This window comes from Sus scrofa, chromosome 3 (assembly GCF_000003025.6).
Source record: "Sus scrofa isolate TJ Tabasco breed Duroc chromosome 3, Sscrofa11.1, whole genome shotgun sequence".
NCBI classification, from domain to species: Eukaryota; Metazoa; Chordata; class Mammalia; order Artiodactyla; family Suidae; genus Sus; species Sus scrofa.
The window spans coordinates 24,338,755-24,353,237 of NC_010445.4; the positions used below are offsets into that span (position 1 = coordinate 24,338,755).

The following is a 14,483-nucleotide window of genomic DNA, read 5'->3' on the forward strand; positions in this document are numbered from 1 at the left end:
ATACGAAGAGAATCAACAATCTTAGGTGAAAGAACTTGACCGGTTATAAGTACAGCTGGTTCCCACCACTCCAATTAAGAGGATGAAATAAAATAAATACAAGTCAGAAAGAAACTGCAGGTAACCTAAGAGCAGCTTTGTCCAAGGCTTATAATGTTTAGGGATAACTTTTTTTTTTTTGTCTTTTGTCTTTTTAGGGCCACATCTGTGGCATATGGAGGTTCCCAGGTTAGGGGTTGAATTGGAGTGCAGCTGCCAGCCTATGCCAAAGCCACAGCAATGCTGGACCTGAGCCACATCTGCGACCTATACCACAGCTCACAGCAATGCTGGATCCTTAACCCACTGAGCAATGCCAGGGATTGAACCTGCATCCTTGTGGCTACAAGTCAGGTTTGTCACCACTGAGGCACGATGGGAACTCCACTTAAATTGGAATCTATTTCAAAGAAAATTTAAATTTCTACTTGGATACATGAGCCCACATACCCTGTTTTTTAGATAGGGTCTGACTCAACATGGTAAAAATGTGAATTCTCCCCCAAATTACTCTAAATAAAAATAGCAATGGAATTTATTCTTTTGAAATTAGATAAGCTGAGTCTAAAAATTACATGTAAGCAAACAAAACATCAAGATAGCCGGAAATTCTGCAGAAGATGATTAATGGGGGAAGCAAGGGAAGTCAATCCATCAAAAGTAATTAAATATATTATGAAACCACCATAATTAAAACTGATTGGTAGTGGCACATTATAGACACATCAATGAAATAAAGAATACAAAATATACTTAATATTGTTAAATGACAAGATCCTTTTTTTTTTAAATGGTAAGATCTTGCCTCCTCTTGATGGGTCCAAGAACAAGTCCAGCTGGTGGCATTTAACCGACTAGCAAAGATTAAGGGAGTGTATCATTTAAAACAAAGGGATAGCCAGATCAGATAAATAAGCAAAGCTAAGAATCCACAGAGAACTCCAGTCTGAGAACCATGAAAGGGAATTCTGGGGGTGATGGGAGACAGAGAACGCTCCCAGACCAAAAGGGTACGAGAAGATAAGATCAGAGAAAAGTAAGATGCTAAGACAGAGGGAACTGGGAATATGAGAGCAGAAGTAAGTTTAAAGTGCATTATCCAGGATGATTTTGAGTGTATAAATGAGAATGCATTTTGGAATAACACCAATCAGGGTTCTGAAATTGTACTAGCTGGGTGCATTTGGCTAAGTAACTTCCATCTTGAGTCTTCATTTCTTTGCCTATAAAATATGATAAACTGAAGTCACTTCAGATAATTGTGGTTTTGAATGACATAACACATAAAACACACGACAAGTAACTTTTCTTGTGAGCACAAAATGGCAATGTTGGTACAAGTATTAACAAAGGATGGGCTTATTTACAGATTAACCAGGAAATGACAACTGGGTGTGCCAGCCAAATTGAAAGAGCCAGGGAAAGAATGGTTCCTTGGTATGGGGAGGAAAAGATTCAGGTATTTTCTCATTGATTCCAATACTGCTTTATATGGAGGGGACATGTAAAGAGACCATACCTAGATCAGCTCTCCCAGTTTCTGTGGCAAAAGATGACAACTGGGAATTCCGTCATGGCTCAGTGGTTAATGAACCTGACGAGTATTCCTGAGGACGTGGGTTTGATCCCTGGCCTTTGTTCAGTGGATTAAGGATCTAGTGTTGCTGTGAGCTGTGGTGTAGGCTGTGGACATGGCTCGGATCTGCACTGCTGTGGCTGTGGCATAGGCTGGCAGCTGTAGCTCCGATTGGAACCCCCATATGCTGCGAGTGCGGCCCTAAAGACAAAAGATAAAAAAAATGATGAGAATTGTGGCCCTCAAAGGCTGGTGGTCTTCCTCTATTATGCTGGTTGTCTGCTGTGCCGTGAGCAGGAGGCTGGCATTGCTGAGCAGCTGTTATAGCTGCAAGGATCCTGGTTCTCTTTCAGAACCAATACTAGAGCTTACTGTATGAGCTTTTCTTATGGCTATAGGAGCCAAACTGACTAAAATGGTCTCCTTTTCCCTCCAACAACTAGTTTTTATCATTTCATGATATAGTCTGAATGGGAATTAATAGTTCATCCTTTTATAGTAGCATGAGTTTATAATTTATAATGATCTATTTTCATTTCTGTGTCCATTGCTGAACAGTGAACATTTGAAGGCTGAGACACAGTCCTATTCATATTTAAGTCCCCAGTCCCTTTTCTACACAAAGAAACCTTACCCCTCCTTTACTCATGGGTTTATCCCTTGGATAACTATATAGGTTCCCATCTTCCTCACCCTCAAATATGCACACAAAATAAAATAATTTGCCAAGTTCACTATGGAGCAAAATCATTAAAGAATGCTGTACCATTCTTACATGCTCATTCTTTTTTTTTTTTTTTGTCTTTTTGCTATTTCTTTGGGCCGCTCCCATGGCATATGGAGGTACCCAGGCTAGGGGTCAAATTGGAGCTGTAGCCACTGGCCTACGCCAGAGCCACAGCAACTCGGGATCCGAGCCGCGTCTGCAGCCTACACCACAGCTCACGGCAACGCCGGATCGTTAACCCACTGAGCAAGGGCAGGGACCGAACCCGAAACCTCTTGGTTCCTAGTTGGATTCGTTAACCACTGCGCCACGATGGTAACTCCACATGCTCATTCTTTATTCCACCTCCTCACTATCTAAAACTGGGTGTGTGGGTCAGATTCAGTTCTGTTTGGCAGACCCAGCCATCTGGGATTTTGGGGTATGCATAGGAGTATAGGGGAATAGTAACAAAAAGCCTTAAGTCATGATTTTATGTCATGTGCTGTGGTCCATTTTTATCAGAGAGCCCAGCATTGGGAATTGGTGGCTGTGGCTTATCTACTTGATTAGCAAGGGACGAGTAACATGTAATAATAGCCCTTTTCCTTTCAAGTAGGTTTTGGGCCTGGGCATAATGCTGAGCAATTCCATAGGAAACCAGTTCAAGAGAGACTTTTAAAAGTAAAATATTTTCTCCAATGGAAAGAACATGAGGGACTACATTTCCATAATGAGGTTTTCACAATATATTCTCTGGCATCATAAACCAAAGTCGTTTCAAATTTCTTTTTTTTTTTTTTAATTTTAGGATACAATTCATTGGATAGAGATTTCCTGAGGGTGACATAGGAAAACGAACATTCATGCCATTTCAGCTGACACTCACCAGTATGAAGCAGCAGATAATGGAGAAGTAGATGAGATCCCACAGCAAAGCAGCGAGCCAGTAAGTAAGTAAGTAGACGCCACTCACAAACTGGATGTGCTTTGCCTTAGTGGTTCTCTCGGTCACTGTCTGCAGGCAAAAGCTACTGACCACAAGGGCCATGCCAAAAGCCAAAGATAATGCTACTTGTACTCCATTTGTGGGCCTACAGAAAATGAGATAAAAGATAAATAGTGAAATAAAAGTGGAAGTGCTGATTTTAGTATCTCTTTTCAAATATATATGCTCAGATAACAAGATATATACATATTAAGGCTCAATTCCAGTAAAAAGAAAATCATACATACCCTACATTAGAACCATAAAGAGGGAGAGGTTGAGGTTTGTTGGAGACTCTAATGGAAGCATTGAGGCCAGAAAGTGACATAAAAAGAATGTTGTCTAACACTGCCAGGGATGTTGCAGCTGAATGGTATGCCTCATTATTGAACAAAATAGTAACTATCGTTTTGTTTTTCTCAACCTTAATGGAAAATGCAGTAATGGAGAAGTCACGATATTCTTTACTTTCCAATATGTAATTCTTTACATTACCTAGAAGAAAGAAATTGGTCAGTGAATTAACATGTAATAAATCACCTACTACTTATGTTTGAGAGGAAAGATCAAGACACCTTATCCTGTGATGTCTTTCTTTTCTTCTTTTTCTTTGTACAGCCCCACTGCAGCGTATGGAAGTTCCTGGGCTAGGAACTGAATCAGAGCTGCAGCTGCAGCCCTGTGCTACAACCATGGCAACAATGGATCCAAGCTGCATCTGTGACCTATGCTGCAGCTTTCAGCAACCCAGATCCCTAACCCACTGAGTGAGGCCAGGGATCAAACCTGCATCCTCAAGGACATTATGTCGGGTTCTCAACCCACTGAGCCACAATGAGAACTCTGTCCTTCCCTTTCTAATTTTCAGAGTGTGGCTATCTCAAATCTTTACTTTCTCCTCAAGAATTCTATCCCATCCATAATCCTTACATATAGTCTACAACTTAAGAAAACAGTAAATTACTCAGAAATTCTTGCTCTATTCTCCTCTAAAACAAATGCAGTGTTTTTTTTTTTTTTTTTTTCAAAGTTGCTTTGGTTCTTCTAAGTCATCTGAATTTCCATATACCTTTTAGGATTGGCTTGTCTATTTCTGCAAAAAAAAAAAATCTAGAATTTTGATAGGAATTGTATTGAATCTATAGGTCAATTTGAGGATAACTGCTATCTTAACAATATTCAGCATTCTAATCCATGACATGGATTATCTCTTCATGTATCAAGAATTTTTTTTTCAGCAGTATTTTATAATGTTTAGTATACAAGTCTTGCACACCTCTTTTTATTCCTATATAGTTTGTATTTTATTCTTTTTGATGCTGTTCTGAGTTTTGGTATACTGTGTCCCACTCTCTCTGCCCCAGAATCATTTAATCTAATTTAGATTGTAAAATTTCCAGTCTGAAAGACCTCTGCCTTTTGATTGGATTGTTTATCCCATTTATATTTATTGTAATTACTGACATGCTAGGATTTATACCTGACAATTTGCTTTTTGTTTTATATGTCTTCTTTTTTATCTTTTTATGTTTAAAGTTTTATTGAAGTATAACTGATTTGCAATGTTGTGAGAATTTTTGATGTACAACAGTGATTCAGTTATACATATACACATAACCATTCTTTTTGATATTTTTTTCATATATAAATTATTACAGAATATTGAGTAGAGTTCCTTGTGCTATACAGCAGGTCCCATTGGCCAGTCGTTCCATGTAACACAGTGTGCATATGCCAATCCCAAACACCCAGTCCATCCCCAGATCCAGCCTGTCCCCTTTGGTAACCATAAGTTTGTTTTCAAAGTCTGGGTCTGTTTCTGTTCTGCAAATTATCCTTTTTTATGCTATTAAAATTTTTTTTATTATAGTTAATTTACAATTTTCTGTCAACTTCTGTTGCAAAACAAAGTGACCCAGTCTTTTTGGATCAATCTTTTTCTTCCATTATTCTCCAACATGTTTCATCACAAGTGATTAGATATAGTTCTGTGCTATATAGCAGGATTTCATTGGTTATCCACTCCAAATGCAGTAGTGTGCATCTACTAACCCCCAACATGTCATACATCCCACTCCCTTCCACTCTGCCTTGGAAACCACAAGTCTATTCTCCATGTCCATGAGTTTGTTTCTTGTCTGTAGATAGATTCATTTGTGCCATATATTAGCTTCCAGATATCACATGGTGTTTGTGACTTTCTGACTTCGCTTAGTATGAGAGTCTCTAGTTCCCTCCATGTTGTTGCAAATACCATTATTTTGTTCTTTTTTTATGGCTGAGTAGTAACACATTGTTTATATGTACCATATCTTCTTAATCCAGTCATCTGCTGATGGACATTTAGGCTGTTTCCACGTCTTGGCTATTGTGAATGGTGCTGCAAGGAACATAGGGGTGCATGTATCTTTTTGAATAAAATTTTGTCTGGATATATGCCCAGGAGTGGGATTTCTAGATCATATGGTAGCTCTTTATGTAGCTTTCTGAGGTACCTCCGTACTTTTTTCCATAGTGGTTGTGTGAGTTTACATTCCCATCAACAGTGTAGGAGGGTTCCCCTTTCTACACACCTTCTCCAGCATTTGTTACTTGTAGGCTTACTAAAGATGGCCATTCTGACTGGTGTGTTGTGGTACTTTTAGTTTTGATTTGCATTTCTCTATTAGTAATGTTGAACATTTTTTCATATACCTGTTGGCCATCTGTATGTCTTTTTAGGAGAAATGTCTGTTCAGGTCTTCTGTCCATTTTTTCAGTTGGGCTGTTTTTGTTGTTGAGCTGTATGAGTTGTTCGTATATTCTGGAGATTAAGCCCTTGTCAGTTGCATCATTTGCAAGTATTTTTTCCTATTCCATAGGTTGTGTTTTTTTATGGTTTCCTTTATGTGCAAAGGCTTTTGAATTTAATCAGGTCCCATTGGTTTATTTTGTTTTTACTTCTATTGGCTTGGGAGACTGACCTCAGAAAACATTTGTATGATGTCATAGAATGTTTTGCCTATGGTCTTTTCTAACAGTTTTATCGTGTCTCATCTTATGTTTAATTAGGCCATTTTGAGTTTATTTTTGTGCACAGTGTGAGGCTGTGTTCTAGTTTCATTGATTTACTTGCAGCTGTCCGGTTCTTCCAGCATCACTTACTGAAGAGACTGTCTTTTTTTCCTGTTTTATATTCTCGCTTCCTTTGTTGAAGTTTAATTAACCGTAGGTGTCTGGGTTTATTTCTGGGTTCTATATTCTGTTCCATTGGTCTGTATGTCTGGTTTGGTAAAAGTACCACACTGTCTTGATTACTGCAGCTTTGTAATATTGCCTGAAGTCTGGGAGAGTTATGCCTCCTGCTTGGTTTTTGTTCCTCAGTATTGCTTTGGCAATTCTGGGTCTTTTATGGTTCCATATACATTTTTGGATTGTTTGTTCTAGTTCTGCGAAAAATATTATGGGTAGTTGGATATGGATTGCACTGAATCTGTAGATTGCTTTGGGTAGTATGGCCATTCCAACAATATTAATTTTTCATTCCAAGGGAATGGTATATCTTTCCATTTCTTGAATCCTCTTTAATTTCCTTGATTGACATTTTATAGTTCTCAGCATATAAGTCTTTCAACTCCTTAGTCAGATTTATTACTAGATATTTAACTTTTTGGGGTGCAATTTTAAAAAGGATTGTTTTTTATAGTCCTTTTCTAATACTTCATTGTTAGAATTAGAAATTCAACCAACTTCTGAATATTGGTCTTTTATCCGGCTACTTTGCTGAATTCATTGATCAATTTGAGTAGTTTTTGGGTGGCGTTCTTAGGATTTTCTATATATAGTATCATGTCATCTGCATACAGTGACAGTTTTACCTCTTCTCTTCCTATTTGGATGACTTTTCTTTCTTTTGTTTGTCTGACTGCTGTGGCTAGGACTTCCAATAGTCTGTTGAATAACAGTGGTGAGAGTGGGCACCCTCGTCTTGTTTCAGATTTTAGTGCTTTCACATTTTCTCCACTGAGTATTATATTGGCTGTGGGTTTTTCATATATGGATTTTATTATTTTAAAGTAGGTTCCCTCTATACCCACTTGGTAATTTTTTTTTTTTAGTCATGAATGGATGTTGGATTTTATCAAATATTTCTTCTGTATCTATTGAGATGGTCATGTCATTTTTGACTTTTCATTTTTAATGTGGTGTATGATACTGATTGATTTGCATATATTGAACTTCGCATGATTCCCACTTGGTCCTGGTATATGATAGTTTTTATGTGTTGTTGGATTTGGTTGGCCAAAATTTTGTGGAGAACCTTTGCATCTATATTCATCAAAGATAATGGCCTGTAAGTTTGTTTTCATAGTTAGGATGATGGTGGCTTCATAGAATGTCTTTGGGAGTGTACCTTCTTCTTCAACTGTTTTGAAAAGTTTAAGGAGGATGGGTCTAAGTTCATCTTTGTATGTTTGGCAGAATTCCCCTGTGAAGCCATCTGGTCCTGGAATTTTTTTTGTAAGAAGTATTTTTATTTCATATTCAATTTCATGTCTAGAGATCAGTTTTTTCCATTGATCTGTTTCTTCTTGATTCAGTTTTGGCAAGCTGTAAGTCTCTAGAAAGTTTTCCATTTCTTCTAGATTGTCAAATTTGTTGGCATTTTATTGTTCATAAGTATTCTCTTATGCTTTTTTGTGTTTCTGCAGTATCCATAATGATTTCTCCTTTTTCCTTTCTTATTTTGTTCATTTGAGTTATTCTCTCCTCTTCTTGGTGAGTCTGGCCAGAGGTTTGTCAATTTTGTTTACCTTTTCAAAGAAGCAGCTCTTGGTTTTATTGATTTTTTTCTACTGTTTTTTGAATGTATTTTATTGATTTCCTGAGTTTTATGATTTCCTTCCTTCTGCTGACTTTAGGTTTTGTTTGTTAATCTCTTTCTAATTCTTTTAGGTGGTAGGTTAAGTTGTTGTATTGAAATTTTTCTTTTTTTTGAGGAAGGCCTGTACTGCTATGAATTTCTAAGAAGTGCTTTTGTGGCATCCCATGGATTTTGAATAGCTGTGTATTCATTATATTTGTGTCGAGGTATTTTAAAATTTCTCTCTTGATTTCCTTGCTGACTCATTGATTTTTTAGTTACATGTTTAGTCTCCATGTAGTCAGTTTTTTTCTCATTTCTTTTTCTGTGTTTGATTTCTAGTTTCATGCCACTGTGATCAGAGGAAATATCTGAAATAACTTCTGTACCCTTAAACTTGTTGAGGTTAGTTTTGTGTCCCAGTATGTGATCAATCTTGAGAATGTTCCATGTGCACTTGAAAAAAAATGTATATTCTTATTTTTGTGGATATACTGTCCTGAAAATATCAATTAAATCTAACTTTTCTATTCTGTCTCTTAGGATCTCTGTTGCCTTATTGACTTTATATCTAGAGAATATAGATTTTTCTGTCTATTGATGTGAGTGGGGTGTTAAAAGTCTACTACTATTGTATTACCACCAGTTTCTCCTTTTATATCTGTTAGCATTGGTTGTATGCATTTGGGCCATCCTATATTAGGGGCATATACATTGATGAATATAATCTCCTTTTCTTGAGTGGATCTTTTTATCATTAAATAGCACCTTTTGTCTTCATGGCCTCTGTTTTAAAGTCTATTTTGTCTGATACGTGCATTGCAACTCCTGTTTTTCTGTCTTTTCCATTCACACGAAATATCTTCTTCCATCTCCTCACTTTGCATTTATACGTGTCCTTTGCCCTAAGGTGAGTCTCTTGTATGCAGCATGTTGTAGGATCTTGTTGTTTTCATCCAGTCTGCCTATCTCTTATCTTTTGATTGGAGCATTTAGTTTATTGACACTTAAGGTAATTATTGATAAATGTGTATTTAGTGCCATTTTGAACACTGTTTTCTAGTTGATTCTATGTTTCTCCTTTGTTTTTATTTTTTTTTTGGTTGGATGATTTATTTTATGCTTGTGTCCTTTTTAGTTTCTATGAGTGTATTGTTTGGTTGAGATTTTGGTTGCTTTGTTTTTCAAGTATGTTAACCCCTTTCTATATCTGCTTGCTTTACCCCAGTAGTCATATATGCTCAAAAATATTCTAAAAAAAAAAAAAGTCAAGATTTTCTTACTTCCCTTCCCCACATTTTATGGTTTTGATGGCATTTTTAAACATCTTCATGTTCATCCTTTGCTGTTCATTGTGTTTACTGTCACTTTGAGAATGTTTTTTCCCCCTCTTTTAAATCTGTATACTGGCTTATTTAAGTGATTACTTTCCATTTCTGATGCCCTCCATCCTATATCTTCTTACTTCTTTTTTATTTAGAGAAGCCCTTTCAGTATTTCTGTTAGAATGGGTTTAGTATTGCTATACTCTTTTAATTCCTGTTTGTTGGAGAAATTCTTTATTTCTCCTTTTATTTTAAATGAAATGCTTGCTGGGTAGACTATCCTAGGCTGCAAAATTTCCACTTTTAGAAGTCTGAATATATGTTGCCACTCTCTTCTGGCCTGTAGTATTGCTGCAGAGAAATCAGCTGACAGCCTTATGGGGGTTCCCTTATCATTAACTCTTGTTTTTCTCTTGATGCCCTTAGAATCCTCTCCTTATCTTTAACTTTTGCCATGTTTACTATAATGTATCTTGGAGTTGCCCTGAAGAAAAACTTTTAATACTTCTTTATAGGGAAGTTCTACTGGTGATGAATTTCTGTTTTTGCTTATCTGGAAATGTTTTTTATTTCTTCATTTTTGAAGGAGAAATTTATTGGATATAATATTTTGGGGTTGGCCATTTTTTTCTTTAGCACTTTAAGCCATCCCACTGTTTTCTGTCTCCTTCTGATAAAGAGTCAGCAGCTGTTTTTTCTTTTCCTTTTATGACATGTGTATTCATTCCTTAATTATATGTGGTTTAGGATGTTTGGTTTGAGCCCTATGAAAACGGTATCATAATTTTAAGTAGTCTCTGTTATTTTTTTCCCCAATTCAACACTGTATTTCTAAGATTCATCCATGTTGTTCTGGATCAATTTTATTCAATTGCTTTTTATTACTATATGATATGTCATTATGTGATTATATCCCAATTTCTTTATTCTTTTTGATGACCTTTTAAAAAGTTACTATTATTGATAATCCCTGTATGTGATATAAGTCATTTTCCTCTTCTGCTTTCAAGATTTCTCTTTTTGACTTTCACCAGTTCAGTTGTATCTAGGTTGTATCTAGGTGTGGATATTTTTGAGTTTACCACACCTAGAATTCTTTGAGCTTCTTTGAGGCAAAGATTAACGTTTCCCATCTTATTGGGGATGTTTTTGGCCATTATTTCTTCAAATATTTTTCTGTTTCTTTATTACTCTCTTTGCTCTCTGGTAAGTCTCATCATGCATATTTTGGTTTGCTTGATGTTATCCCCTCATGTCTCAGAAGCTGTTTTCTCTCTCCTCCTTCTCTCTTTCTGTTCCACAGACTGGATAATCTCTATTGACCTACCATCAACTTGGCTAATTCATTTTTCTGCTAATTCTAATCTGTCATTGAGCCCCTCTGGTGAAATTTTCATCTCAGCTATGCTTTTCAACTAAAAAATTTCCATTTAAATTTTAAATTTGTATTTATTTATTAAAATTCTCTTCTTGGAAAGATGAAGTTGCCATACTTTCCTTTTTTGTTCTTTAAATGTATTTCCCTTAGTACTTTGAAAATACTTGTAATAGCTGATTTATAGTTTAAGTTCAACATCCGGCCTCCCTCAAGTACATTTTCTATTGGCCTTCTTCCCCCACTGTGTATGGGTCACACTCTTCTGTTTCTTTCTGTATTAGTTTTCTGGGACTGTCAAAACAAAGTACTGCAAGCTGGGTGGCTTAGGAATTTATTTTCTTACAGTACTGGAGGCTAGAAGTCCAAGATAAAAGTGTTGGCAGAGTAGGTGTCCTCTGAGACCTCTCTCCTGGGCTGATAGATGGCTTCCTTGTCCCTATGTCTTTCCTTTGTGTATGCATATTTGTGTCCTAATTTCACTCTCTTTTAAGGACACTGATCATATTGGATGAAGGTCCTCTCTAATGATCTCATTTTAAATGAATTACTTCTTTAATGATCCAATGTCCAAACACAGTCACATTCGGAGACACTAGGGGCTAGGACTTCAGCATATCAATTCTGGAGGGACACAATTCAGCTCACCTCTTTCCCTTTTCTTTCTGTTGTTGAAAATTGGACATATAAGATAGTGTAACAAATCTGGTATCTGAATCCCCCTCCTTAACCCTTGTTTATTGTTACTGTTCTTTTTAAAAAATTGTTGCTGCTCATTTGGTTAATGATTTCTGTAGACTAATTGCGTAGGTTCTGTATTCTCTACAGTGTGCAGCCACTAACTTCTTTGATGGACTTAAAAAAATTGGGGCTTAAAAAAAAAGCCTAGCTTATAGGGATCAGTCCTGAATCGGTATAATTTAGTCATCAGCTAAAAGATTCATTTAAATGTCTAAAGCCAATTAAGTCTTCCACTCTTTGTCAAGGGGATCTGTGCATGAAGACACACCTTCAAATTTCAGGCAGTTTACAAGTCAGCTGCAACTTTCATTTCTTGCCTATATAGGGCCTCAATATCAGCTAGAAGCGAGTTACTGGAACCTTCTCATTCCCTAGGTCATCTCTGGCCATGTACACTACCACTTTGAATTTTCTAGATCTGTAGGCATGTCAGAGCTTTTCAAAGTTCACTGTGGTTATCTAGCTCTCCAGGTATTCCTTTAAAATTACTTTTTGGCCAAACTCTTGTTGGGCTTAACTTAAATCATGGCCTCAGCCAACTGTGGTGATGTTACCACCAGATTGCTATTCTTTTTAATACTTCTCTGGGGAAAGGCCTTTTTTCAGAGTTGAGCCCTGATTTATATCCAATAGCAACAATGCCTTGAGAATGGAGTTTTTCAGGGAGTTGCTATTTCAAAGTACTGACAATGCCCTCAGGATGGGGTTTTCAACAGGGCTCTGAAGAGACTGGTTCTTTCCATTAACTGTGAGGCTCCTGGTTTCATGGATATCAAAACACTGAGGGAAGGGAGAGTGACAGGAATAGTCCTAAGTTAAAATGCCACAGACCTTATTTTTTATAGAGGTGCAATAGTTTTTTTTGTGTGTGTGTTTGTGTGTCTTTTTGCCTTTTCGTGAGCCGCTCCCGCAGCATATGGAGGTTCCCAGGCTAGGGGTCTAATCAGAGCTGTAGCCACTGGCCTATGCCAGAGCCACAGCAATGCAGGATCCAAGCTGTGTCTGTGACCTACACCATAGCTCACGGCAACGCTGGATCCTTAACCCACTGAGCAAGGCCAGGGCTCATACCTGCAACCTCATGGTTCCTAGCTGGATTCGTTAACCACTGCGCCATGACGGGAACTCCAATAGTTTTTTTTTTTTTTTTTTTTTTTTTTTTTTTTTGTCTTTTTGCCATTTCTAGGGCTGCTCCCATGGCATATGGAGGTTCCCAGGCTAGAGGTCTAACTGGAGCTGGAGCTGCCGGCCTACACCAGAGCCACAGCAACACGGGATCTGAGCTGTGTCTGCAACCTACACCACAGCTCATGGCAACACTGGATCTTTAACCCACTGAGCAAGGCCAGAGATCGAACTCGCAACCTCATGGTTCCTAGTAGGATTTGTTAACCACTGAGCCATGACGGGAACTTCTCCAATAGTTCTTTTTTAAATAGACATTTTTTAAAGTTTGTTCTCTGCTTTTGCTTAATTTCTAATATTCTAATTGATTTTTTAATAATTGTTTTTGAAATATTTTTGCTGCTTTTGTGGAAAATTAGTTCATCCCAACGTAACAAGAATTCAAAATTCTCCATTATTATTATTTTTTGCTTCTTAGGGTATTACTCATGGCATGTGGAAGTTCCCAAGCTAGGGGTCAAATCGGAGATACAGCTGCCAGCCTATGCCATGACCACAGCAACACAGGATCCGAGCCACATCTGTGACCTACATCACAGCTCATGGCAATGCTGGATCCTTAACCCACTCAGTGATGCCAGAGATCGAACCTGCAACCTCCTAGTTCCGTTGCACGGTGGGAGCTCCAGGTTTTGGCATTATTTGTTACATAGCAGTGGATAAAAAATAAACTACGTAAAGTATTAAGAAAGATAACGCAGAGAAAGTGTTTAGTATGGTTTTTACCAAAGGTAAACACTAAAAAATAACTGTAGTTATTTACACTATCTTCAAAAAAGTAGTTCTGAGAAGTCAATCTATTGTCTTCAGCCACCTGTTTTTAGGATGGTCTATACTGTAGACTGAAGGACAATCTTCAGCTCTTAGAAATAATTTTCCACCCTGTGAGGGCTTACAGAATCATTTTGTATTCTGGTCAGGATAGAAATTCTGTGCCATATTTCACAACAAAACAGTATTTTGACTGTTTTACTCATCCTCTGAAAGATGATACAGTTAGCTAAAGACCATCTACTGATAAAATGCTTCTATTACTTATTAACTTTTGTGGCCAGTTGTCTTGAAGTGTACATTTTTAGCCTCTGATTTAGCTGCCTCTAAGATACTGGTAATTAGTAGAAAGGAAAGAAATGGGTAGCTAAGTAGCATAGTTAAGTTCCTTCTTTGCAAGTGGTACATATAGGTCTTCATAGAGCAGCAGCCTCTTTTTTACTATGGGTCTTACCTTGTACTCTTCGAAGTTCTTGATTCTTAAGTTTTAGAAAAATTTTAAGGTTTTTTATGAGATTCAGAGCCAAATCAGAATTCCCAGAAATTGAGTAGGGCACAATTGTTCGACCATACTGACTCAAGTCCAATTCTCTGGCAGGTAAATCAAAATCTAAGCTTAGAGTTGTTAAGAGATAAGTAGTGACAAACAAAATTACTGATATCTGCAGCAATGTCAACCTCCAATTTCGCCAGTTGAACAGTGCTCTCTTTATAAACATGGAGTGAAACTGCTGGCGGTAAAGTGGAAACTAAAAAGAGGAGAGGAGTATAGAATTAGAATTGCTGGTGATCCAAGGAGGACATACATGTTAAAATCCAATGCTTCAAATTTTTATGGCAGAAGATATACACATATTATACAAATAGATCCTTGAATTTAACCCAGAAAAACAAGATGGTATGAAAAGTTTTACTTGTGTAAGGTATTAAGGCA

General features: G+C 37.2%; 1 protein-coding gene and 1 long non-coding RNA gene across 7 annotated transcripts in view; one reads left to right on the forward strand and one right to left on the reverse strand.

Moving 5' to 3' along the window:
• Positions 1-14,483, reverse strand: part of LOC100524794 (ATP-binding cassette sub-family A member 3-like) — a 226,959-nt gene that overhangs the window by 94,128 nt on the left and 118,348 nt on the right. For all 5 annotated transcript variants that reach the window (XM_021086498.1, XM_021086495.1, XM_021086496.1 and 2 more), the window contains 3 exons: positions 14,004-14,298; positions 3,558-3,804; positions 3,211-3,415 (listed from right to left, as the gene is read on the reverse strand). In XM_021086498.1, the coding sequence (XP_020942157.1) occupies positions 3,211-3,415; positions 3,558-3,804; positions 14,004-14,298 (747 nt within the window). The remainder of the gene's footprint in view (positions 1-3,210; positions 3,416-3,557; positions 3,805-14,003; positions 14,299-14,483) is intronic.
• Positions 1-14,483, forward strand: part of LOC102163149 — a 52,501-nt gene that overhangs the window by 25,237 nt on the left and 12,781 nt on the right. Inside the window, exon 3 of one of the 2 annotated variants that reach the window (XR_002342382.1) lies at positions 3,133-3,278. This is a non-coding gene — a long non-coding RNA (uncharacterized LOC102163149). The remainder of the gene's footprint in view (positions 1-3,132; positions 3,279-14,483) is intronic. The other variant, XR_002342383.1, reaches the window with a different exon arrangement.